This window comes from Hippocampus bargibanti, linkage group LG01, assembly GCF_051943395.1.
Source record: "Hippocampus bargibanti isolate YZ-2025 linkage group LG01, ASM5194339v1, whole genome shotgun sequence".
NCBI classification, from domain to species: Eukaryota; Metazoa; Chordata; class Actinopteri; order Syngnathiformes; family Syngnathidae; genus Hippocampus; species Hippocampus bargibanti.
This window is the reverse complement of record NC_142734.1, coordinates 35,450,321-35,476,390: the sequence shown is the minus strand read 5'-3', so window position 1 is coordinate 35,476,390 and position 26,070 is coordinate 35,450,321. Positions and strand designations below refer to the sequence as shown.

General features: G+C 39.4%; 4 protein-coding genes across 7 annotated transcripts; 2 read left to right on the top strand and 2 right to left on the bottom strand.

Annotated features, from left to right (window-relative positions):
* The first annotated feature begins 1,902 nt into the window (after window positions 1–1,902).
* On the top strand, window positions 1,903–7,499 carry actr5 (actin related protein 5). The gene is made up of 9 exons (XM_089013641.1): window positions 1,903–2,283; window positions 2,412–2,650; window positions 2,791–2,960; window positions 3,085–3,302; window positions 3,402–3,566; window positions 3,634–3,741; window positions 4,286–4,425; window positions 5,309–5,441; window positions 6,669–7,499. Exons 1-9 carry the CDS (start codon window positions 1,909–1,911, stop codon window positions 6,984–6,986), a joined length of 1,866 nt encoding a protein of 621 aa, XP_088869767.1. The 5' UTR covers window positions 1,903–1,908; the 3' UTR covers window positions 6,987–7,499.
* Window positions 7,498–9,786, top strand: LOC148904073 (cytochrome c oxidase hypoxia associated subunit FA4L2-like). 2 transcript variants are annotated; one of them, XM_089013675.1, is made up of 5 exons: window positions 7,498–7,766; window positions 8,242–8,379; window positions 8,635–8,720; window positions 9,449–9,509; window positions 9,593–9,786. In XM_089013675.1, the coding sequence occupies exons 2-5, from the start codon at window positions 8,338–8,340 to the stop codon at window positions 9,647–9,649; spliced, it is 246 nt and encodes an 81-aa protein (XP_088869801.1). In that variant the 5' UTR covers window positions 7,498–7,766; window positions 8,242–8,337; the 3' UTR covers window positions 9,650–9,786. The 2 variants fall into 2 exon arrangements, with proteins under 2 accessions (XP_088869801.1, XP_088869793.1); XM_089013667.1 differs by having other exon boundaries at window positions 7,498–8,379.
* A 2,928-nt stretch (window positions 9,787–12,714) lies between these two features.
* Window positions 12,715–17,133, bottom strand: LOC148904072 (neurexophilin-4-like). Its single transcript, XM_089013655.1, has 2 exons — window positions 16,898–17,133; window positions 12,715–14,497 (listed from the first exon to the last, which is right to left on the bottom strand). Exons 1-2 carry the CDS (start codon window positions 16,952–16,954, stop codon window positions 13,703–13,705), a joined length of 852 nt encoding a protein of 283 aa, XP_088869781.1. The 5' UTR covers window positions 16,955–17,133; the 3' UTR covers window positions 12,715–13,702.
* A 1,565-nt stretch (window positions 17,134–18,698) lies between these two features.
* Window positions 18,699–26,069, bottom strand: stac3 (SH3 and cysteine rich domain 3). 3 transcript variants are annotated; one of them, XM_089013612.1, is made up of 13 exons: window positions 25,895–26,066; window positions 24,899–24,929; window positions 23,647–23,725; window positions 23,250–23,403; window positions 23,060–23,157; window positions 21,516–21,576; window positions 21,306–21,403; window positions 21,120–21,189; window positions 20,943–20,992; window positions 19,842–19,924; window positions 19,695–19,746; window positions 19,036–19,173; window positions 18,699–18,884 (listed from the first exon to the last, which is right to left on the bottom strand). In XM_089013612.1, the coding sequence occupies exons 2-13, from the start codon at window positions 24,904–24,906 to the stop codon at window positions 18,777–18,779; spliced, it is 999 nt and encodes a 332-aa protein (XP_088869738.1). In that variant the 5' UTR covers window positions 24,907–24,929; window positions 25,895–26,066; the 3' UTR covers window positions 18,699–18,776. The 3 variants fall into 3 exon arrangements, with proteins under 3 accessions (XP_088869738.1, XP_088869756.1, XP_088869747.1); XM_089013630.1 differs by lacking the exon at window positions 25,895–26,066 and adding an exon at window positions 25,739–25,835; XM_089013621.1 differs by lacking the exon at window positions 21,306–21,403 and having other exon boundaries at window positions 21,120–21,257; window positions 25,895–26,069.
* Window position 26,070: the final 1 nt, after the last annotated feature.

Sequence of the window (26,070 nt, the reverse complement as noted above, 5' to 3'; positions counted from 1 at the left end):
GGAGGAAAGTCACGGATGTTAAATGGGAGATAGTGGTGGTGGATCTGCTGTCTGGCTCTGAAATATCAAAAATGCCCTTAGTCAAACCTTCGAGTATGTTCACCAAAGTGTAACCGAATATGGCATTTGGAAATTGAATTAAAAAACGCCTTGTTGTTGGAGTTGTTACGAAATCCACAATCCATTGATAGATTTTTTGTGTTGTCTTGATCTCATCCATACAAAAAAAGGATAAAGCCGAATTTCCCAACCACGGACTGCGAAGCGAATGAGCTGACCACCTATCAGTTTATTTATTTATTTATTTATTTATTTATTTATTTATTTATTTATTTACATTTGAGTGCAAAATGTTTGTGTAGATCTCCTTCCCGACTCTGTTCCTCCCAGTTGGAGACTAACTGTCCCTTTGTCCCTCAACAAAATGGAGGCATTGCAATCGTGCCAAGCTGTATAAACTTGGACACTCATATCACTCTTCCAGAGGGGTGTATCCCGTGTGTTGCGTGTGTGTGTGCGTGTGTGTGTTCGTGCGTGCCCGTGAAAGAGAGACGCACAGAGGGCATGCACAGTCAAAATATGCATCGAGGGAATGTAAGCATGTTCCGTGTCCGTCAGCGAGTATGTCAACGTGTTTGTGTGAATTTGAGAGGGTGAGTTGACCCAGATCTGCTTATTAGCATCAAGAAGGAGGGGTGGGCAGTACAGCAGTCACTTCAAGCTTTGTGCCTGAGCAGTGAACTGTGTTCATGTTTTGGTGACACACTATCACACAGTATTCCTTCCACACACACACACACACACACACACAACCCCCTCACCACACACACACTTTTCCTGCCGTTATCATTTTTAATATTGTACTTCAAATGACAGGCAGGGCTATCCAGGAAAATTAATATGAACAACAACACTGTCTACAAGAGCCTGATTGTGTACTGATATCACGAACCCATACACGGCGTATCACTGCAGTGTTATGCAATGTACTCTATTTCGATATGTGAAAATCTTGTAATTTGACTGAATTTATATATATATATTAAAAGGGTAACTGATTGAACAGTTACTTAAAACGTCTACTATGAGTGGTTTCACTTTATTTGGATGACACGATTATATTTGAGTTAATAATGTGAGTGTGCGTTACTTCCGGGTTGAGTGAACGCTGGCGCGTCTGGCTGCTGCTGCTCACCTGCAGAGAAAATTCTTATCCTGTGACTATAAAGTGTCCTGTAGAGTTTTGAAAGGCGCTTATAAATACAATGTAAATACAAAATAAAGAAAAATAACAAAATGTGTTGCATTTGCATGTTCACTCCCTGCATGTCGTGACTGTCTTATCTTGAATGACGCCCTTTGCCTGAACCACTTTGCTATCCTTAACATGACGTTTGAAGCGGCAGAAGGCCTCCTCAAGGGGTCGCAAATTCCCCGTAGTGTCCAAACACGATTAGGTACTACATGATTCAGATTGAAAATCATTCATGTATTTTTGGGGGTGAAGGGGGTGAGCAGGGGACACATCCCTCAAATAGAAATTTGCAGCCACACATATTGCACATACATGTACCAGAAACCAACACTTTGCGTGTGAGTTTTCTGTGAGAAAACTGGCTTCATTGCACTTTCCAAAGGCAGGCATGTTGAATGCTTATTTGTCTATGTGTCCTGCAATTGGATGGTGACCGGTCCAGGGTGTTAAGCAGGCGAGGCTCCAGCACCCCTGGTATTTTGGCTTCGTGGTATGGTGTCAAAATAAAAAGTCAATCGCAGTTTAAGATTTTAACAGTTTCTTTCCACACTGTGTGTATAAAAGGCGAACGCATGGGTTGTCCATTAATACGGAACGTTTAAGTTGCACTTTTAGTTCCACTCGGATTTATTTTGCTGTAACACGCATCCAAAATGGCCTCACAACCACAGCCGGTGTGCCAAATTTTCTCATTTCGAGACTGTAAAAGTTCCCCCGATCCGATTTTACAACCATTAGTGGCCTCGTGTGGGCCAACGACCCCGATTGTGATCGACAACGGCTCCTTTCAGACTAGGGCCGACTGGGCGACGGTGGATTTGGATTCTCCGCGGCTTCTCTTTCGGTCAGTGGCGGCGCGCAGCAGAGGAGCAGCCCGCAGCGACACCCAGATCGGAAACGACATTCCCAACCTAGAACCTCTACGGTGGCTGCTCAAGAGTCAGTTCGACCGGAACGTTGTGGTCAATTTCGAAATCCAGGAGTTAATTTTCGACCACGTGTTTACTCACCTGGGCGTCACATCCGAGGTGAGTGCCATGAGTACTTCGACTGTCGTTCTAGTCGGTGGGTTCACTTCTTGCTATTTGGGAAGATATTGAGTTGAAAAATATTCATATATGTAAGTTGTCCTGTATTCATGCCCCGCGTATTTTAGGGACGTGTAGAGCATCCCATTGTGCTCACCGAGGCACCCTGCAACCCTCTGCACTGCCGCCAGATGATGTCGGAATTGCTGTTCGAGTGCTATGGTGTCCCTCACGTCTCCTATGGAGTGGACGCTTTGTACAGTTTTCATCACACCAACAATCAAAAGAACTTGCGGCCACCGCAGACCGGGATCATTTTGTCTTCTGGGTACCACTGCTCGCACATCTTGCCTGTTCTCAATGGCAGGTGAGACTCCGCTCTCATCACACTCTATTTATTTAGTAGTAGTTTAATAGTATTTGTTGTCAAATTAATTTCAAAACAATGATTTTTTTTTTCTTTTTAAACTTGTATGGTGTCTTATTTTGACACGGCCTCCCCTCTAGATTGGATGCGGTGAACTCTAAGCGTGTGAATGTGGCGGGAGGCCAGGCAGCAGCCTACCTGCAGAGGCTCCTGCAGCTCAAATATCCGGGTCACTTGGCTGCCATCACACTCGGCCGTATGGAAGAGCTGCTTCATGAACACAGCTACACTGCTGTGGATTATCAAGAAGGTGCTGAGGGCTATTCATGAGAAGGGAGTGATTTTCAAGGATTGTTATACCCAAAATTTTCTGTCACCCCATCAAAAGCTAAAATGACCGTCTACTGTTTGTATTGTCTTGTGCTTATCTTCAGATTTGGAAAAGTGGCGCAGCCCAGAATTTTACGAGCGCGAAGTTCATCGAATGCAACTTCCCTTCTCGGGTAAGTTGCCTGGTGGCTGCGTGAGCGTGGAAGAGAGGCAAGAGAGGAGAGCGCAGCAGCTCAGGCGGCTTCAGGAGAGCAACGCTCGACGTCGTGGTGAGAAACTCCATCAGGATCAGGAGAGGCTGGACAGACTGCTGGCTGTACAGGTAAGAAACATACGGTCCATCGACACGTTTGACTAGCCGTCGATTTTTGGGAGCACTTCTTTTCATTCGGGACCCAAGCAATTCAATGTGTGTGTGTAGGAGCTTCTGGAGGATGGCTTACTGGATCAATTCCACAAGAGCCTGGTCGAGCTCAACATGGACTCTACTGAGGAGCTACAGTCATACATAAGCAAACTGCAGCTGGCCGTGGAGCAGGGCCGTCAGAAACTATTGCACAGCGACGGTGTCGAGGGAAAGACAGAGGTGAGGCGGACGGAGACGGTAGAGCTCAGATTCACTTGATCCAAGTCTTCCGTGCTCTTCCCACCAGGTGTCCGAGTTGGAGCAACAAATGGAGGAGAGTGATGGCATGGTGATGATGTATCCTGATTTTTCTGAAGATACGTTGACAGAAAAACCTAACATGAATGTGGTCCAGGTAGGGTCAGAGTGTCTATCTGATCAAAAAATAAAGACATAAAAAAATAAGAATTAAAAAAAAAAAACGTTTTGGTACTTTAGTCTACGATTCCAAATGGAAATTCTTTAGTGACTGTTGGGGATTCACGGGAAGTGTTTACACAAAAAATACAGGGACAATATTTGGTTTTGTCAGAAGCTCACTGCCATGCCAATATTTTTCTTTTAGAATTTTTATTTCCTTTTTTCATTGAATAACACATAACAGTTTATATACATTTAAAATTTTAGACATTTTTACTTATTGGAAAATGTTAGAATGAAAAAAATAAATAGCCGTTTTCATCATTAATAGTGACCATGAAAAATAGCCATAGTCAGATTACGTCACTGTGAAAAATAGTATGTTCAATTAGTTGTTACTGTAAAAAAATGGAAATATGAGAGTACCGGTAACGCATTACTTTCTAAGATATGACTCCCATTTCTCCTCATGTATGAAAACATGTCAAGACGAATTTCGTTCACCTATAACGTCGACTAAATAATGACACTCTCTCCAGCCGGCCTTCAACATGGCAGAATACCACCAACTGTTTGTGGGCACGGAGCGTCTGCGCTGTCCAGAGATCCTCTTCCAACCTTCATTGACTGGAGAAGACCAGATGGGGATGATGGAGACGCTTCAGTATGTGTTGGCCAGGTAATGACGTCGTAAATGCTTCACAGGAGGAATGAAATATTAAATCAAATTTATATAAAATGGCAGCTTCAAAGGACAACCGACGCGTCCGCACAAGTTGTGTCCATAATTTGTAAAATGGCTTCAAATGACTTCTACTGAGCGTATTTTAAAAAGATTCCACCGCATATAGCTATATTTTATGTTTTAAGACTCGCGCTGAATATTCAGGAAGTCTTGTTTTTGAGTTGGTGACGAGTCCGTACGTGACGTCACTAAAGAACCGCCCCTGACCGTAAAAAAGACGCATTGTAGCGGTCCTTCCATCACGTCAATGTATTTTGCTGTATTGTTTGGTCTGAAAACCTTGTGTTGCACCCAAAAGCCGCCAGAAGAGGGTGTCCAAGCTCCATATAAGGAATTTATCAGCCTGTGGAAACGGAGGTGGCCACAGGAGGTCGCCATTTTCTGCCTCTTTTTGGGTGATCCCTTTCCCCCTAATGTTGCCTCAAAATGACATGGAATAAATTCTTTAATCGATTGCAAACATGTATGCTTTCCTCTCCAGAACTATTTGAATCATATTCATAACTGGAGGTGTAACAAGAAAGCATATTCTCTGAATCTGAAGACATTGTTTTGATTCTCCAGCAAGGCAAGATGTCTTGGCGTGACGTCACGAACTGGGGGCGGGACTTTCTGAGAATGCTCAATTTTTTTTTTGCAGATTTTGGACACTTTAAGTCATTTTTATTGGTGTTTTGCATTTGAGGAAAAATATCATACTGCCTATTTTGGGTATTTTAGATGCTATAAAACGTTTCTCTGATGTCAGTTAAGAAACAAAAAAGTGACGTCGGTTGTCCTTTAAACATTGTTTGCTTATCTTCTTGTCGGTGTTCAGGTATACTCCAGAGCAACAGGAGGCGCTGGTGAGCAATGTGTTCCTGACCGGAGGAAATATGCAATATCCAGGGATGAAGGAAAGAGTGGAAAGGGAGCTGCTGGCCATCAGACCCTTCCAGTCTCAATTCAAGGTAATTTTTTTATTTATTCTAAATTGACATTCAGGCTTTCTTTCTGTATATGATCTCAGGGTTATTTTATATTTCACAAATAAATGAGTACATGTATATATATTTTTTGAAATTCACAACGGTTTACTTTGTGACACATTTTACAAAGTGATAGCAAAATATGTATTTATTTGTTGTTTAATGTTACTACGGCCAGCTGTCCAGACAAACAAGCAATTTGTGTTGATTTTTTTTTAAATTAAAATTTATTTATTTATTTGGTTGTTTAATTTTACAACGGTCAAGTTGACTGCCCAGAAAAATAAGCTATTTGTGTTGTTTTTTTAAGATTAAAATGTCATAATATGTACTCTTTGAATAGCTACGTCAATAAATGACCACTAGATGGCGGCAGCAAACTTCTCAGAATCCACCTTAGCCTTGCAGTGAGTTGTGTCGTGCTCAAATTTTGTTTCTTTCCTTATCACCACGGGGCCCTCAAAGTGAAAAAGAGGGTAAACGAAAAGCTGCTATAAGTGAAGAAAAAGGCAAAAAAAAAAAAATACAGTGAAAAAAATATTGATGATAATCCATATCTTTACTTTCCATTTTCTGAAATTATTACTGTCTGTCAATACAGTAGCGTGTGCCGCCATTTTGTGGTGTGAATACAAATTTCATACCTGCCAACCTTGGCTAATAGCTTCCCTTATAAATGATTAAAATTCCCGTCTAAAAGTTGTAGTACGCCGTACATTATTTAAAATGATAAAACAATGCTAACACAAGCACAAACGCAGACACTTTACTGCGCATGTGCACGTTATGCTTTCATAAATGCGGCCGTACGCAGCGATTAAAAAAAATGTAAAAATGTACGATTGAGGATTACTTTTGATGGTTTGCCATAACAATAGTTGCGATCAGCGGCAGCATTGTCGTTGGAAGAAGAAACAGAAGAAGAAACAGAAGAAGAAGAAACAGAAGAAGAAACAGGAGAAGAAGAAGAAGAATACATTTCATTTATAAGCGCCTTTCAAAACTCTCAAGGACACTTTATAGTCACAGGATATTTTTACTGCGGGTGAGCAGTGGCAGCCACACGCACCAGCGTTTACTCATTGACAGGTATGACATTTAGAATAGTATTAAATTAATTGTGGTTATGTGAAAAATGTGACTTTTTAATTTCCATATAATGGTGCCCAAATGATGTACTTTCTCAATGACGGGGCTCTTTCTTCCCAGGTGACCATGGCGACGCAGCCCACTTTGGGCGCATGGCTCGGGGCAAGAGACTGGGCCCTGGAGCACCCTCCTGGTTGTGGTGACGGAGGAGTAGAGGGATGGATCAGCCGGCACGACTATGAGGAGAAGGGAGGCGAGTACCTCAGTGAGCACTGCGCCTCCAACGTCTTCGTCCCCATCAAGATCAATAAGACGCTTCCCGCTCGGCAGGCCGAGCCCTCTGTTACCTTGCCGACGGAAGCTTCCGGACCGGTTCGCATGGTTACGCCCTCTCTGACTTCCTCTTCTTTTATTTCGGATGATTCCATGGTTTCATGACACTGCTAACTGGGACTACTTTTTGCGCGCAGGATCACACAAAAGCTGCATTGTTCGTTACAGGGCAAGACATTCAAAATGGCCACCACGTGTCAATTAAAGGACAACCGACATCACTTTTTTGTTTCCTAACCGACATCAGAAAAATGTTTTATAGCATCTAAAATACCCAAAACATGCAGTATGATATTTTTAGTCAGATGCAAAACACCAATAAAAATGACTTAAAGTGTGTACTTCAAATTGAACCCGGAAGTGGCCAGTTTCAGAAGGTCCCGCCCCCTTGTTCGTGACGTCACGACAGTACGTCTTGCCTTGCTCTACAATCAAAACAATGCCTTCAGATTTGGAGAAGATGCTTTCTTGTTACACATCCAGTTATGAATATGATTCAAATAGTTCTGAAGAGGAAAGCATACATGTTTGCAATCGATTAAAGAATTTATTCCGTGCCATTTTGAGGCAATAGGGGGGGGGAAATCTAGCACTAAGAAAAGGGGCAGAAAAGGGCGACAAAGCTCCGTGTAAGGAAATAATCAGCCCGTTTCCACAGGCTGATTAATTCCTTACACAGAGCTTTGTCGCCCTCTTCTGCCTCTTTTTGGTGCAACACAAAGTTTTTAGACCAAACAAAGTACAGTAAAATGCATTGACGTGATGGAAGGACTGCTACAATGTGTCCTTTTTTCGGTCAGGGGCGTTCCTTCAGTGACGTAGGGTGAGGAATCGTCACCAACTCAAAAACAAGACTTCCGGAATATTCAGCGCGAGTCTTAAAAGGTAAAATATAGCTATATGCGGTGGATTATTTGTAAAATACGCTCAGTAGAAGTCATTTGAAGACATTTTCCAAATTATGGACACAACTTGTCCGGAGGCAACTTGTCGGTTGTCCTTTAAGCTGCTGGAACTTCAATCCTGCCTCCCTTTTTATCTGTTTTTTTTTTTTTCAGCTCTCTGTTGCGTTGCAGTTCTCGTGAGACTTCCTGTGCTGTCTCTGTAACTGATACGTTGTGACCGAGAAGGTCTACATCGACACTATCATTTGTACGCTTTGCCATTTCCTCCGGTTCACTCCCAAAGGCCCCTCAAGTCAAGTTTTTAATCAACAAGAGTCATTAAAACCTAAAAAAGAAAGAAAAAAAAACACGGTGATAACCAGAGATCTGAGCTAGCTGTAATTAGATAGAAACGGACCTGTTTCTCCTCCCCTTACTCCTCTTCCCTCCCCTGATCTCCTTGTTGCGTACAACAGGTCTTGATGAGATCTAACGCACGGACTAACAGGGACGGAGCATACGCAAGGCGCTGATTTAAATCTCCATTTGTTTAAAAGTCGTGCGGAGCAATCATGTTTCGGACAGCGGTGGAGCATGCCAAGAAGCACACTGGTGTGAGTAATCTCATTCATTTCTGGAGGAAAAAAAAGAAACAATATGTACGTCTAATGTGGTGAGATGATAAAGTTAATGCTGAAAGATCAAATCACATCCAAAAAAATTGTATTGTTATTATTTTTGGCGATTACAATACATTGACACGTTACACTATTTGTGCATCTGTTGTTATATGTTATTGGAGCAATAGCACGTGCCATTAACAGAGAAGATTCATGACATGTTTTCTTCACGTTGTCTATCTCCCTCAGCTAATCCCCCAATTTTTCTTTATCTGCTTGGGAATGGGCGGTGCTGGTGTCTACTTGGTCCGACTGGCCAAAGGACCTCATGTCACGTAAGGACCCCGATCTGGCTTCCGCAGCATCAGTGAATCGTGGGGAAAAAAATAATGTGTTATTTAGATAAAGAAATGATAAATTCTTCATTGATGAATGAATCGATTGGCATGTAGCTTGGCAGCCTGATGGTCCAGTGGTAAGCGCGTCGACCTCACAGGCCTGCGTGGGTTTTTTTCCGGGTACTCCGGTTTCCTCCCACATTTCATTGGTGAATCGTTGTGTGTTGCACCAAGACTACTATTTGATACTAGTTGACACATTCCCAGCAGACAAATCAGCCCATTTCCAACGGAGCTTTGGCGCCATCTTGTGCATTTTCTGGGACGCGACATGCTATCCTTGACGGCTCGAATTGATGCGGAAGGACTACTTTAATCGATTGCAAACATGTATGCTTTCCTCTTCAGAACTATTTGAATCATATTCATAACTGGATGAGTCACAAGAAAGCATCTTCTCCCAATCTGAAGCCATTGTTTTGATTCTCGAGCATGGCAAGACGTCCTGGTGTGACGTCACGAACGAGGGGGCGGGACCTTCTGAAACTGGCCATTTCCGGTTTCATTTTCAAGCCATTTTTGGACACTTTAAGTCACGTGTTTTGGGTATTTTAGATGCTATAAAACGTTTTTCTGATGTCAGTTAGGAAACAAAAAAAGAGGTGTCGGTTGTCCTTTAAAGATGACCAGAGATTAACTTTTGACAGGATCTATGTTTGTTTTAGCTGGGATAAAACCAATAACCCCGAGCCCTGGAATAAACTTGACCCCACATACCAGTACAAGGTAAAAAAAAGCAATCACACACCCACACACTGAACCAAGACAATGTTAATAAGCCTGTGAAACGTGCTTTTTTTCTGTCTTAGTTCGTGACCATCGGCACTGACTATAAAAATCTGAAGAAGGACGGACCTGAATTCTGATTTTTTTTTTCCTCCACGCCCAGGCAATCCAAACATGCACATAATGTAACCACTTCATATTTAATTCCTTTTTTCAAATAGTTCGGAACTGTTATTTTGTTATCAGGGAAGGAATAAAAATATATATATTCATCTTCTATTTTAATTACTCTTATTCCCTGGTGCTTTTTTACTATCTTTGTGACTGCCTTATTTTCTGGATATGATAGTTGTCCATGTTAAGTGCTGTATTATAGCTTCAGCTGTTGTGAAAGCGCTATATAAATCAATATGTATCGGATTGTAAATTCAGATTTCAGATTTCTACATAAAGGAGGCATATCAACAAAAAAAAAATATGTCGTAATAATAATAATACATTTAATTAATAATTCAAGCGCCTTTCAGAACACCCAAGGACACTTTATAATTAAAAACAAAGCACACAACAATAAAACCATAAGTAAAATGATAAATAATAAAAAAGCTGATTGAACTACTAGACCGTGAATGCAATTTTAAACAGATGGGTTTGGAGGTGGCATTTGAAAATAGGGACAAAGTCAATATTACGGATGTTGGGTGGAAGTGAATTCCAGAGTTTGGGAGCGGAGCGGCTGAAAGCTCTGCATCCCATCGCGGTGAGACAGGCAGAGGGCACATAGAGGTGAGGGGAAGATGAGGATCTGAGGAAACGGAGATTTGAAACAGGTCAGACAGTTAAGGAGGGACGAGATAATGGATGGTTTTGAATATAAACAGAATTATTTTCAATTCCATCCGATGTTTAACAGTTGTTCTGAATTGTATACAAAGATTAGACTCGCTGTAGTGCCTCTCCACTCAATGAGTGTGAAACTACACAACCGAATACATCTTAGTTACAGTCTATCACAGCAGGATTTCTGAAAATATGACTTTGAGTGAGCCATCTTTCAATTCCACCCCGAGTCGCCGCGGTTATGAAAACCGTATTCTGCATGAAGCGTGCAACAAAATGCGAGGATTTTTAACGTGCGTATTAAAAAAAACTCAGATTCATAGAGACATTTTAATGTTGCACTGAATTATGCGTATCTGGCGCTTGATGATCAATTTAATATCAACACCACCATAGTTCTTCATTGAATATTTATCCCAACTGAATTTGACTGGAGTCGCTCATAGGAATCTTTTTCCATGATACGCTTTAGATCCATCTGTTCACTCTGTGCCTATGTGTTTATGTTTACCACCCTAAGTGCGATGTGTATAGCTCACCATGCTTGTCATTCAAATTTCTTTTGATCCAAAAAAAGACATTCAGCAGTCCCCCCCTGCATGCACAGTGCTTTTCACCGTCAGAACAGAGCCACTTGGCACACACGTTCACACACAGATGTGTGAGGATTATAGAGTAGCAATTATGCTACCATTGTGCCTAACTTTATGCACAGTTGTTAATTCAAGCTACTGCATTAAAATACTTTTTAATGCATCCAAATTGAGCAATGGATGTAAAGTAAAATCGTTGACTCTCAGATTTTTGTTTTCTTTACCATTCCATGTTTACGAGTGGAAAATGTATGCAAAATAAGCTGGTGTATATAATGTAAAGTCACTTTACATTATAAACACTGTACTACAGTGTACTACAGTGTTTATTTTATTTTATTTATTTTATTTTTTATCAAAACTGTGTGCATAGGTGAAGCACACAGTTCTCCTGCCTCTTGACAGGGGACGCTGGTGATTAGAGATTCTTCTTGCGCCTCCTCGTTGCAGAATAATAGAATTAGTGAGAGCAAGCTACGGTAAACAGTTAGCAAGTTAAGTGCAACCATCCAGTCATTTTTTTCCGTGTTGCTTGGCCTTATTTTCAGAATGGAGGATTACATATCTAAATTGAAAGAAATAGAGAGACTTTTAAAACTGAAGAAAGATAAGGAAGGCTTCTACAAAGAAGTTATTGATGCCTTTCTTCAGAAGGAGCGGCGCATGGACTTCATTTATAAGTAAAGGTAAGACGATAATAACGTTTTTTTTAATTCTTTTTTTATATGCTACAGTTTATATAAAGAATGCTGACATGACATTTTGTTAACTGTTGCCAATCAAATGGCGAATATGCTACTCTGTAGAGTTCATACGTTTAAATATGTAAATCGGACTGTGAAGACGTCAGTGCCTCGCCAGCCATGAACCTCACCGCACGTCACTGAAAATAACATTACTGCCGTAAAACGAATTATTTGTCTTCTCTAGCTAATTTCTTTTATCACAGTTTAACCCATCTCCCCCAACTTCAACAAGAACAATGTGAGTAATCTATAATCTAAATGAAAAGTATTTCCTTTTAGCCCAAGTTGAAGTGAGATAAATAAGCTTACGCATGAAGAACGTCAGCGGGGACAGTCGTCTTCCCTGAGGGACACCCACATGCGGCGTCAAAGTAACAGGCAGGTCGTGAGAAGCAAACGCAGATGCGAAATGAGTTACTTTTTGTTTTGTAATGTTGCTTGCGCATCTCCGAGGACGTGCATCCTTGCGTCCGTTTGTGTGTTTACCAAGGACTGGACTGAAAGATTCCCCGACCTTTGACCCGTGCTTCAGCTGGTCAGCCTCTGTAGATGTGAAATTCCACTGGGTAGAAATACTGGAAAGGCTGAGCAAAGAAACATGGGACAAAGGTCCATTCATTTGGGGGGCAAAATAATTATTTAATACAATGCACCTTGTGTCATTGAAATATTTTTAAAAAATATTACAAATATTATGTTAAAGAAATATTTCAAAATTTTACCAAAGGTTTTGTGAAAAAATATTTTAAGTGATACCTTCTTGAAGAAAAAGAAAAGAAGAAAAATAAATGGTGTGTCTGTGTGTGTAGTTTTAAAGTACGCTAATTAAAGTAAAGTACTCTAAAAATGTACTCTAAAGCAGTTGTCCCCAACCTTTTTTAGCGCCACGGACCGGTTTAATGTCAGACAATATTTTCACAGACCGGCGGATAAATACAACAAAATAAAATGATACGACAGTCATAGAAACTGTTTTTTTCTTTCTTTTAAATATTATAATAAACGTGAAACCATTGTGTATTTTTATACAACTTTATTAGCAGAGTCCCGCCAACAACAATATTATGTAACATCGTCTCTGTCCCTTAACGCTCTATGGTCACCATGGCAATGTTTAAACGTGCCTTTCAAAATAAGATACACCACAAAAACAAGTGAAACAAAGATGGATGTAATCTGGTAATTTTTCAAAATAAAACATTGTTCGGACTCAGACAATAAATAAAACGGAAATTATGTAAATTATTACCTCTGCTCTAAAGTACTATAACAATAAAGTAATCTAATATTATTTCATTGACAACAACAAAAAACAAAGAAAATTTACATATTTCATCAGTTAACTACAACAACCTTAAGCCTTTAACGTTCTGAACAGACAAAGGTGTTCCAAGGAATAAATCAATATTCTTTCAATGGGGTGGTGATACAGCAATGGCAACAAAAGTTACATAAACAGGATGACTGGATCGAATAACACCCATTTTCTTTCCATTAACAAGGAATAAAACACCATCTGATGGCTTAAATAAGCAAATATGGTATTGTGAAACATTCTTATTTATTTATTCTTCCTGGTGTGACGCTATAATTCTTAGATCTGTTTTTTTCTTCTTCTTAGAACTGCTCCCAAATGTTATTTCATTGAAAGGAAATGACCACAGGAAATGCCAGCAGTGTATCATGCTGGTTTTGTGTTGATCTTCTCCAAAGATCTCTGCCTCCTTCTTTTCAAATCGCACTTTGCGATCAATTCGTACATTATTGTTGTCATGCTAAAAAACAAAAAAACGAATATTTTAACATGTCAAGTTCTACGATATAAGCAGTGAACGGCGTCTGAAGAGATGAAAACAAGTCGTCGTGCTAGCCAAGCTAAGTTAGCATGTGTTTTGAATCCCCTTCCCACCGAAACAAATTTGAATAATTCAGTGGAATGGGCCATTATGTTGTCCAACTAACCATTTTAAAATCCAAAGAACAGTTTACTGTTGACTTTTTCAGTCAGAACCAGTCATCCAAAGTGCTGGTGGTTCCGGTCTGCCTGAATGTTGCGATCCGGGCAAACTTTCTGCACCAGTCTGTAGTCGGTACCAGTGAAAGCGATGAAGATGCATATCACCTTAAAAGGTTTAGCGCAGATCCATGCTGCCTGTGACTGAGTGTTTTCAGAGTAGCATGTCTGACCTGGGTCGTACATGCAGGGCTTGGTCTTCTTGGACCGGTTGGTTCTCTGGTACTCGATGCGGCAGTTGAGTTCAGTCATCACCATCAAGTCTTGCTGTTGCTGCATCTTGTGCTTGTCTGAAGAGGTGGAGCTTGTGGATTGCAAGGGGGAGGCCAGATCTGGTAACAGTACGGAATTCCCGGTCTGAATACTTGGCACTCTTGGATCTAGAACCTCCAAGCCAACAGCTTTGGAAGGTGGAACAATACTAACCGATATGTTCCCTAAATGAGAAGAGTTATGGCGAAAGTAGACACTAAACGTGCCGTTGATATGGTCCACGATTTTGCCGGTCACTAGAAGACTGAACTTTAATGTTCTTACGTTGAAATAAAAGTCACCCCAACCTAAAATCTTCTTGGATTTTGGGGAGACCTTTGAGTGAGGTTTGAAGTGAGGATTGTAAAGATGTCTGTCAAGAGCTTGAGAAATGTTCTGTGACCATCCGTACGGATGAAGGGATCCATACTTGGTGGAGATGATCTGGAGGTCCTTGGAGACGTGCTTCACTTTCAACGTCGCCCCAACAGATGCTCTCCAATGTTGGCTTGGCAAATCTGAGGCTTTGGTTGTTTCTTGGCCCTTTGAGGAACAAAAAGTGAATGAAGAGTTAATTGACACAGAGGAAAGGGACATGTTAGACCACAGCGCTCACACCTTTTCAACACGAGGGACTCTTTGTAAAATGATCACAACCAAGTGATCTATCTGAGCCGCTTATCCTCACAAGTCTTGCAGGGGTGTACTTGTAGCCTATCCCAGCTGTCTTCGGCTGGTAGATGGGGTACACCTTGAACCGGTTGTGACCCAACATAGACGGACAACGACGAAAAGGTTTCTTCAGCCATCATCTGTACTTCTTTGAAGGTGTCGGACGTTTCGCTTTTTATCCAAGAGGCTTCGTCAGAGAACTAAAATTTGCTGGTAGCTCTGGCCCTGTATATATATCCCTACTGTCCAGAGGTGGCGGTTCCAGACCTCTGCTCTATCTAGGACAACTCCTGTACGACTGGGAGCTTACACAGACGTTCAACCTTTTTCGGTCATCAAAAGTAAAATGGTTCCCCCAAAGGGAAAAGTCAAGAGTTGATCAACAAATTAGTTTGTTAATTTTGATTATGAATTCTCCAGAAGGAAGAGGAAGCTATCTATTTTATATATCTATTGTAATATACATGAAAGTTCCTCTCATTAAAAATGATTTGCAGGTAAAACTTTGACTCCGATGTAAGAGACAGGTATAACTTTTTAATGCGTAGATAGAAACAATGAAGCAAAAGTTTTTTTTCTGTGAAAACTTTCCCACAGACAACGGAGGTTTTGCATTATCCTCGATATTCTTGGAATAAACATCTCCCATGCAGGTCGTCATGAAATGGCATCACCTCCAGCCACCTTGGCCACGTTATCAATTCACATGGGCTGTTGCAAGCCGTGTCACAGGCAGGCGCTGCCGCCACATGTGCTGCTTACACCGAGTCCAATTAGAGTGTACAATGTGACAAGCATTTCAGTGGATGTGTGACGCCATGTCAGTGCAAAGTTTTGCCGAATTAGAGCCATTGTGGATGTCAGCCCAATACGAGGAGGGATGGGAGGAAGGGGGGGGGTCCCATAAATATGTATAACCACTATTTCATCAGTGGCTAGAAAATGATTTGCAAGCATGCTTACAGTATATGACCACTGATTGGCAGGCATCCTCCAAAACAGTTTTAGAAGTGAGAGGTCCTGTTTGGGTTCTGATTCATGCGAAGGAAGGCATAAACAACACTTTGAGACACACATTTAATGACATTGGTCACCAACAGTAACAGTAATTATTATTATTATTACTATTATTATTATTATTATTATTATTATTATTACTAGTGATAACAGATTATTAGTATTATATTATTATACTAATATATTCAGTGGATGTGTGACGCCATGTCAGTGCAAAGTTTTGCTGAATGAGAGCCCAATACGAGGAGGGATGGGATATACTAATAATCTGTTATCACTAGTAATAATAAAATATAATATATTAGTATATAAATATATATATACTAATAATATGTTATTACTAATAATATTAATAATAATAATAATAATAACAATAATAATAATAATAATAATAATATTATTAGTAATAAGAGATTATTAGTATATATATATATATATATATATATACTAATAATCTAATATAATCTATAATATATATATACTAATAATCTGTTATTACTAATAATAATAATAATAATAATAATAATAATAATAATAATTATTATTATTATTATATTTTTTTCAATCAGAGATGGTTTTATGTGTCCCTGAACAACTTTCACACTGATTTTATAAAAGTCCTATAAATAGATGTGGGTGTACAGATTACATTTTGTACAAATAAATAAAAATATATATATATCAATAAATAGAGCATTGTGTGTTGTAAAATGTACATACAGTAAAGTCTCGTTATATCGATATCGGATATATCGATAGTCCCGGTTATATCGATACTATTTCTATGCACGCACGGAGAAAATTACATGCAAACAGGGTCGGATATACCGATAGTCTCGGTTATATCGATATTTTTTCGGACTCCCTTGAATATCGATATAACGAGACTTTACTGTATTTTGATGAATTCCATATATAGAGGCATTTGTGATGAGAAACCGGGAAATCTTTTGAAATTACTAAACTATCTACATCAGATAGTTATTTTTTTTCCACCACATATGAATTTACAAAACAATAGTGACACAAAAATGCTGCATCCGACTGTTCAAATCGAGTGTCATTTTCAAGGCAACCTCAGGTTTGCCCCTCAATATAACCTGAGATAAATTCCATCACACGACTTCAATCAAAGCCACTTCCAGGAATAGTAATTTCATAAATGCCAATCACAGTTTTCAAAAAAAAATATATATAAAGCATAAAAATGTTATTTTTTTAATAGAAGTAGAAGCGTCAAGATTGTTAACTCACCGCTGAAGGGAGAAGCCACAAGCAGGTGATGGTCAACTTCAAACCCACGGACATCATCTTGTCCAACCAAAGATCCACTCGGAGAGCAAACTTGACTCAAGAAGGTGGCTTTTACTGAGATAAATCCCCAAGACTAAGTGAGGACGTTCTGCAGTGACAGTCTGAACCCCCAACACCCCACCCCTCCTTTCAAAATGAGGTATTTCTCCCCTGAATACACACATATCTCTAGTAGGCTCCGCTCCGACAGCCACTCACTGTCCTTGCACATTTAAACCACCGTAAGCCCGATAAAGTGGATTCATCCATATAAGAGGATTTATTTTTTTTAAAATGAGACTGACAAGTCAGCTAATGTTATGACAAATCCGTCGGTAGGATGCGGAAAAGCCATTACATGAAAAAACTAGACAAGTCTTGCAAAATATTTGAGTCACTGATACAAATGTGTCAACCATAAACGCCACCAAATGAATCCTGGTTTCATTTGCTGCCTATAAAGTCGGACAATAATTGGAATAAAGTCATTGGTCTGTGTGAGTTCTCAGTCGTACAGGAATGGCTCCATCGATGAAAAGGTTTCTTCAGCCGTCATCTGTACTTCTTTGAAGGTGTCGTACATTTCGCTTCCCATCCAAGAAACTTTGTCAGCAAATTAAAGTCTTACTGGTAGTTTCGGCCCTATATGTACAGTGAGACCTCAACTTACGAACTTAATTGGTTCCCAGACAGAGTGTGTAAGGCGAAAAGTGTGTATCTCAAATAAAAATTTCCCATAGGAAACCATTAAAATGGGAATAATCCGTTCCCGGGTTTCCATAAAATATACTTTTCAACTAAATAAGCCTTAAAACTACACACAACATACCTTATTCTATGTATAATAAATGTGCTATTGTATTGTAATGAAAGAAATACACTGCATTGTATCATAAAGTTACTTTATTTACATTTGTGATGGTCATTTATGGCTTGATGGAATGGCATTGGAGGTCGAGGTCAAAAGGAATTGCTGTTTGGAAAGAGAGGCGCATTACATGACGACTGTAATTCAAGAAATAAACTGCTGTAAAATAAAGTTTTATTTACTTTTTTGATGGTCGTTGATGGCTTATGGAAGGAGATTCACCTTCCAGAAGGACTGTTGGTAACTTAACCTCTGGTGCTGTTCGGTCGTGTGCTTCCGCCGAAGATCACTCCGCCAGCCGTGGTGGGTGTGTATTATGAAAATAGTGCTTATTATAAGGTTTAATTTTCATAAATTTGACGTTTGTAAAACGAAAAGTTTGTAAGTTGAGGTAGGTGTTTGTAAGTTGAGGTCTCACTGGATATCCCTACTGTCTGAGCAGAATCCGGCACCGCCATGTCTGGACCATGCAATAGATATTCTTATGAATGTGCATTTGTAATGAAATAAGGTGCAACCTTTGGACATCTAAAATATCAATTGTGTGATTCTAATAACAAACTATGGTGAACACTGTTCCTATTTTGTCATTGTTCAACTTGACATGGGATACTGGTAGTGCTTGGAAAATACTCAAAAAACGGTCAATATTTGACCAGTGTGATTTTGAAAATTAATCAGAGTAATCAGCATTTTTCAGTCATCTTTCCTTTCAACCAAATTTTTGGATATATATTTGTTCATACTCGCACACTCTTGACAGGGGTTTAATGTTGCATCAGGGTCCTTTCTGATACTAGTATCACTATCACTGGTATTGGTGCAACACAATCTAATATCAGACAAATAAATGGCTATTCACTATTTTCTGACATTTAAAATATACAGAATGCCTTCAGAATAAAAATCTTTACTCTTTAATATTGTCATTTGCACACAAGTATTTGGATGTACATATCTTTTATTTTTTTCTCATATCACAGTGATCTCCTGCAGCAGATTAAATGGGAAGTAGCCCAGCTTGCGTCCTGTGCTGACCTTCAAGTAGCCACCTTTCTCGTCTCCTTTCTTCACCACAATCTGAAAAAGGAAGAGCAACAACGCCACGGCCTGGTGATGAGAAGTACCTGCAACACACTCACTTTCTTGTGGTGCACCCATAGCAACATACCAAAGTAGATATCTGTAATAATGAACATTGCTTTAGCGTGACAATTTTGTGTTTTCTTACCTGGTCTTTCTTCAGTGTGATTTGTCCCATCTCTCTGTTCCCGACAAAAGAGCGCGTGACCTTGTAAACCCTCTCTGATGCACGCACTTTGATGAGGTAGTTGGTGGGGAAATAGCCGCTTTTCTCTCCCATCTTTCCCTGTAATATTGGAGAGCATTTCATTCCATGAAGTCACTCTTTTTTTATAGATAATTCTGTTCAATATTATTTCATTGGTCTGTGTAAGCTCTCAGTCGTACAGGAATGGTCCATCGATGAAAAGGTTTGGTGGGGGGAGGTTCAATTTGTATCGTTCATACAATAGACTGCTTAGGCAACATAGGCTTAGTTATGCTGATGAGGTGATACCAGAGCAAATTGGGCAATCAGACCAGTCGTCAGTCAGGACAATAGAAGCAATCAGTGGAGCTGCAGGGATTAGTCCTCTGCGGCTCCACCAAAACTACCAGTAATACTTTAGTTTGCTGACGAAGCTTCTTGGATAAGAAGCGAAACGTCTGACACCGTCAAAGAAGTACAGATGACGGCTGAAGAAACCTTTTCATCGATGGACCATTCCTGTACGATTAAGAGCTTACACAGACACACCATAGAAAGAGAAATAAAGAGAGACAGACAGAGAACCAAAGCTTGGATTGACTTTAAGAGGTTGACCTCACCCTCCACCACTCTTCATTGGAGTCATCTAGGACTGTGATGCGATCACCAGGGCTAAATACAAAACAGGCAAGATATCCTTGGTTAGTATGCATACTGATATTTCAGAGGTCAGTTAAATATAAATGAAGTAATTTTGTCATACTAACTGAAAGTCCAGATCATCCTTTTCTATAGCCTTGAAGCGGTAGAGAGCCAAGTAGTAGTGTGACTGGGAAAAGGTTCCTTTATGCTGTTTTTAATGGAGGGAGCACAGATACAATTAATGTGCTTCGAATACACATTTTGGCTCAAATACCACTAAATATAATTCAAAACATATTGTGCATGGTGAGAAATTATGATTTCAAAACTGACAGATTCTAACCCAGGTTGTCTTGACTAAAGCACACAAACAAACCACTGTCCCTTGTGCTGCTCGAAAGTCTATGAACATGCGTTTGTCTGTCTTCAAGGACAACCGACAAGTTGTGTCCATGATTTGTAAAATCTCTTCAAATGACTTCTACTGAGCGTATTTTGCAAAAATTCCACCGCATGTAGCTAAATTTTACGACTCGATTACGACTCGCGCTGAATATTCCGGAAGTCTTGTTTTTGAGTTAGTGACGATTCCTGACCTCACGTCACGGAAGGAACGCCCCTGACCGAGAAAAGGACACACAATGCATTTTGCGGTACTTTGTTTGGTCTGAAAACTTCGTGTTGATGGCGAAATTAGAAGGAAAACACATAAACAATGTGATGGTAAATTGTTGTGTGTTGCACCAAGACTACTATGTGATATTAGTTGACACAAATTCCCAGCAGACAAATCAGCCCATTTCCAACGGAGCTTGGGCGCCATCTTCTACATTTTCTAGGACGCTACATTGGACTCCAGACGCCTCTAAATTATACAGAAGGACTTCTTTAATCGATTGCAAACATTTATGCTTTCCTCTTCAGAACTATTTGAATCATATTTATAACTGGATGAGTAACAAGAAAGCAACTTCTCCGAATCTGAAGCCATTGTTTTGATTCTCGAGCAAAGCAAGACGTCTTGGTTCAATTTGAAGTAGTCTGTGGACACTTTAAGTCATTTTTATTGGTGTTTTTCATTTGACTAAAAATATCATCCTGCGTGTTTTGGGTATTTTAGATGCTATAAAACGTTTTTCTGATGTCAGTTAGGAAACAAAAAAGGGGTGTCGGTTGTCCTTTAAAATAAACGTAAAAAAATAGTTTATACAACTTTTTTGGCTTACCTTGTCATCTGCTTTTTCTCCTCCTTTCTCTTTCTTCTCTTCAGGCTTACCTGTAGAGCCACCAGACAAAACATTCATTCCACAAAGGCTTTTTTCAGTATGGTCAACGTCATGTTTAAAAGTAAATCTGGTCAGGACACGGTTAGAATTTTTTTTTTTTTTTTTTTTGCTTTGTACCTTCTCCTCCATCCTCATTTTCTTTGGGTTGTTGATTGTCATCTTCCTCTTCCTCCATCATCATCAGCATCTTGGAGAAAAACAAAGTTCTTTTCATTGTAAAGCCGCTTCTTAATGATTCACTGGAAAGTTCCGACGCTGTTGGACAAAACGTGACATTTCATAATCACACAACAGGTCACTTACATTTTTCTTGTCATTTTCATTCTTTTTGCGTTCTTTATTCGCCATGATGACACCCACCCTTAGGGTGTCAAAAACTGGGTCATTCCGATTTGGATTGTCTGATGATAGTTGATGACATCCAGGTTGTGCATCAAAAAGTAATATTGGAGATAAAAATGCAACTCTCAAAATACCACTGCACAGGCGATCATCAACATCAGGGAAACTCACTCGGATCTGGTTGGTCGCTGCCATAAAGAGGTGAACTGTATGCCCGCCTGAAGCCGGGAGGCTACAGAGACAACATTTAAAAGTCATATTTGATTAACACATAGCATTTTTTTTTTTCCTTTTCATATTACCAGAACAATTAAGAACGTTGGCGCCAGCCTTCCTTTGTGAAAGTTCCATGTTTTCCACTTTTTTTGGGGGTATTTTAGATGCTATAAAAGGTTTTTCTGATGTCAGTTAGAAAACAAAAAAAAAATGGTGTCGGGTGTCCTTTAACTGAGGACGCTAAATTGTCAACCGGTATGAAAAGATGATTGACTGTCCTGTTTGTGCCTAAATTTCATTTTTACTAATCCCATTTGGGACAGGCAACAGATTGACCACCGCAAGGGATTAATTCAGACCATTTTATTACTAATGAAAAAATGATTATTAATTTAAACATATCAAAATCGACCAGTTTTCTTTCAAGGGTTGTGTTCAACCTCAGCAGTGTTTATTGTTTGAATTCTATTCCCAATTTGGCTGAATGAGAAATAGAAATGTAATTGGGGTCTGGCTTGTGTCAATTTTGATAATCAAGTTTATAATTGTAATAGAAAAAAAAAGACTAGTGTGCAAAATAACATGGTACCTTGAAGGAGCCACATTGCTAGCATAGCATCGTAGCAAGCGTGAAGTGTGAATCTGCTCACCCTAAACATCCTTTAAGCTGTTTAATGACCCTACAGTTGGAGCTTACTTTAAAACAAAACCAAAAACTCAACAAAAAGAATTAGACACCGTATATTTAAATAAAACTCATGCTTTGTCTTAAAAACGCCACTACATGTATTATTGTTAATGCTAAAGTGAAGGTAATACCCCATTGACATGCTAAAATGAATTACCATAAACTTTGTGGTATTCCTTCACATTTATAATAATAATACATAATACATAATGATAATATTTAATAATACATAATAATAATAATAAGAAGATGCTAAAGTTACGGTAATACTCCATTGACATGCTAAAATGAATTAGCATAAACTTTGATTGTGGTATTCCTTCACATTTATAATAATAATAATAATAATAACAATACATTACATTTTATGTGCCTTTCAAAGCTCTCTACAACTCTACAGCCACATACAAGCATAGGTACTATAATAAATAAAATACAATCACAAATAGAATGCAATAAATAAAATACAATTATAAATAGAAACAAGAGAGAGAGCTACACACAAAATGCAATTCAAATAAGTGGGTTTTAAGATGGGACTTGAAGGTGGGAAGAGAATCATTGTTACGAATTACATTTCAAATATGCACACGCAAATACTGTACTGCGTAAACACACATTGCCAAGATACTGTTACATAAACGAGGCACAAATTATTCTCTGAACATTTGAAATATTTTGATCATGTTCTCTTAGATTTCTTCTGTTCTATTTTTTAATTGCTAATGTAAACGAATAACCCTTTTATTAATTGTAATTCCAAACTCTTACCGATGTGTAACATATCAAGACACAGACAAGAGACACTTACTATTTTGCCAAAGCACTTCTGGAACTCAACGTAGGACTGACATGAATGGTGGATGTTGGTCTTGCAGTTTTTACACCGTAGAGCAAACTTATTGTTCACTGTAAGATGGACAAAAACATGTGAAAGATACACTGGAGCTTTAAAGATATAAAAGTATACATGTTGTTGTCATTATTTTCCATGAACATACAGACTATCATTCGAGCACAGACATCACAGAACTTGGGCTTCTTGCAGTAGTGGTCTTTGAACTTATGGGGCTTGTCATTGACACGGATGACAGGTTCTGGAGGTTCTGGTTCCTTCTCCTCTACCTCCACTTCTTCTTCATATATGAAGTATACCTGTAGCCCATAAAATATTAAGTATTTAGTGATGTTTTTTCAGACTGATACCACAACATATATTCATTCTTTGAGTACTCACGATACCGATTACGGTCACTTCAATACGTTTATTGTTTCAAATTTAATTGAACACAATGGCAAAAAATGGTGAAGAAAAACCTTTCTGACGCAGATGACGATTTGCTGATGCATTAAAGTGGGCATCCATGTGAATTTTGTCGATTTGTCACTGTCACTCACCGTGTCACCATCCTCCCTCACCACATTGTCAGGAGCTGGAGGATTGTCGTGAATATCCACTGAGTTTTTGTCATCTTCCCTAGTAGATGAGACAAAACAATGTCATTGCACCAGTTTTCTTGTTTTATATATTTAAAGGACAACCGACACCGTTTTTTTTTGTTTCCTAACTGACATCAGAAAAAGGTTTTATAGCATCTAAAATACCCAAAACACGCAGGCTGATATTTTTAGTCAAATACAAAACACCAATAAAAATGACTTAAAGTGTCCCAAAATTACTTCAAAATGACCTCGTAGTCCACAATTGCGAGTTTCAGATGGTCCCGCCCACTTGTTCGTGACGTCACGCCGGGACGTCTTTGCCTTGCTCGAGAATCAAAACAATGGCTTCGGAGAAGATCCTTTCTTGTTACTCATCCAGTTATGAATATGATTCAAATAGTGCTGAAGAGGAAAGCTTAAATGTTTGCAATCGATTAAAGAAGTCCTTCCGTATCATTTTGAGGGGTCTAGACTCCAATGTAGCTCCCCGAAAATGCACAAGATGGCGCCCAAACTTTGTTGGAAATGGGCTGATTTGTCTGCTGGGAATTTTTGTAAACTAGTATCAAATAGTAGTAATAGTTGTGAAACACACAACGATTCACCATCGTGTTATTTTTGTGTTTTCTTTCTAATTTCGCCATCAACACGAAGTTTTCAGATGAAAAAAAGGACCCACAACGCTTTCTCTGTTCACGGGCGTTCCCTCTGTGACATCACTTAGGGGATCATCATCAACTCGAAAACAAGACTTCCTGAATATTCAGCGCGAGTCTTAAAACGTAAAATATAGCTATATGCGGTGGAATTGTTGTAAAATACACTGAAGTGATTTTACAAATTATGGACACAACTTGCCCGGAGGTGTCGGTTGTCCTTTAACACAAAAATGTTAATTTTGTTATATATATATATTTGTATAAGCGGATTCCCGATTAAAAAATACAAATAAAAATCAATAACAACCTTTTTTTCATGACAGTGTTACCGAAAAGCCCAGAAAGGGCTTCAATTTGAAAAGCTGCATTTATTTCGCCTCTCATATGAACAGAAAGCCGCATATGCAGCACATTTAAATAGATTTAAAAGGTTGTATTCTTGTGAATATAGAAAAACAGCCAAGTAGAAGCTAAGCAAACAACAATACAGTACTTCAGTTATTCCTATGGCAATTGAAACTGAAACAGGATCCCGGAAGTATACTCACTGATCCATTGTGTACTGCACCACTGCTATACCTACAATGATAGACAGAATATGTATTTAATCTTACATGCCATTGGTTATTATTCATAGTATTATTAGTGAAATGACTTAAACTGTCTAAAAACGACTTCAAATTGAACCCGGAAGTGGCCAGTTTCAGAAGGTCCCGCCCCCTTGTTCGTGACGTCACGCCCCCTTGTTCGTGACGTCACGCCAAGACGTCTTGCCTTGCTCGAGAATCAAAACAATTGCTTCAGATTGGGAGATGTTGCTTTCTTGTTACTCATTCAGTTATGAATATGATTCAAATAGTTCTGCAGAGGAAAGCATACATGTTTGCAATCGATTAAAGAATTTATTCCGTGTCATTTTGAGGGATCTGGACAGAAATGGAGCACCAGAAGATGGTGCCAGAGCTCTGTGGAAATGGGCTGATTTGTCTACTGGAAATTTGTGTCAACGAGTATCAAATAGTAGTCTTGGTGCAACACACAACGATTCACCATCGCGTTATTTATGTGTTTTCCTTCTAATTTTGCCATCAACACGAAGTTTTCAGACCAAACAAAGTACCCAAAATGCATTGTGTGTCGCTTTCTCGATCAGGGCGTTCCTTCCGTGACGTGACGTCAGGAATCGTCACTAACTCAAAAACAAGACTTCCGGAATATTCAGCACGAGTCTTAAAACGTAAAATATAGCTATATGTGGTGGAATCTTTGTAAAATACGCTCAGTAGAAGTCATTTGAAGCCATTTCACAAATTATGGACTCAACTTGTTTGGAGGCGTCGGTTGTCCTTTAAATAACAAACTAATAATGTAAGCTGGCACAGGCATACCTTTGTGTGGAAGGTCACAGGAGAAGTTTCCGTTGAAAGTTTCCTTTCCCAAATCCTTCAGTCGTTGCCAATAACTACATTGATTCGTGTGTGTGTGTGTGTGTGTGTGGGGGGGGGGGGGGGGGGGGATCAGTAGATCAGAGTCTGGTAACCCACCTGACCAAGCGATGCGTTCTCTTCTCGGTTCATGCTAAACAGTCTTTGCATGTCCGTGGTTTGCTTTCGTCGATTTCCAATTCCAGGAGTCCTCATGTGAGTTAATGGGCGACTATGACGATGTAAATGCCAAGCTGAGCACTCATGTGTCAAGTTGACCATTTGGGACAGCTGCA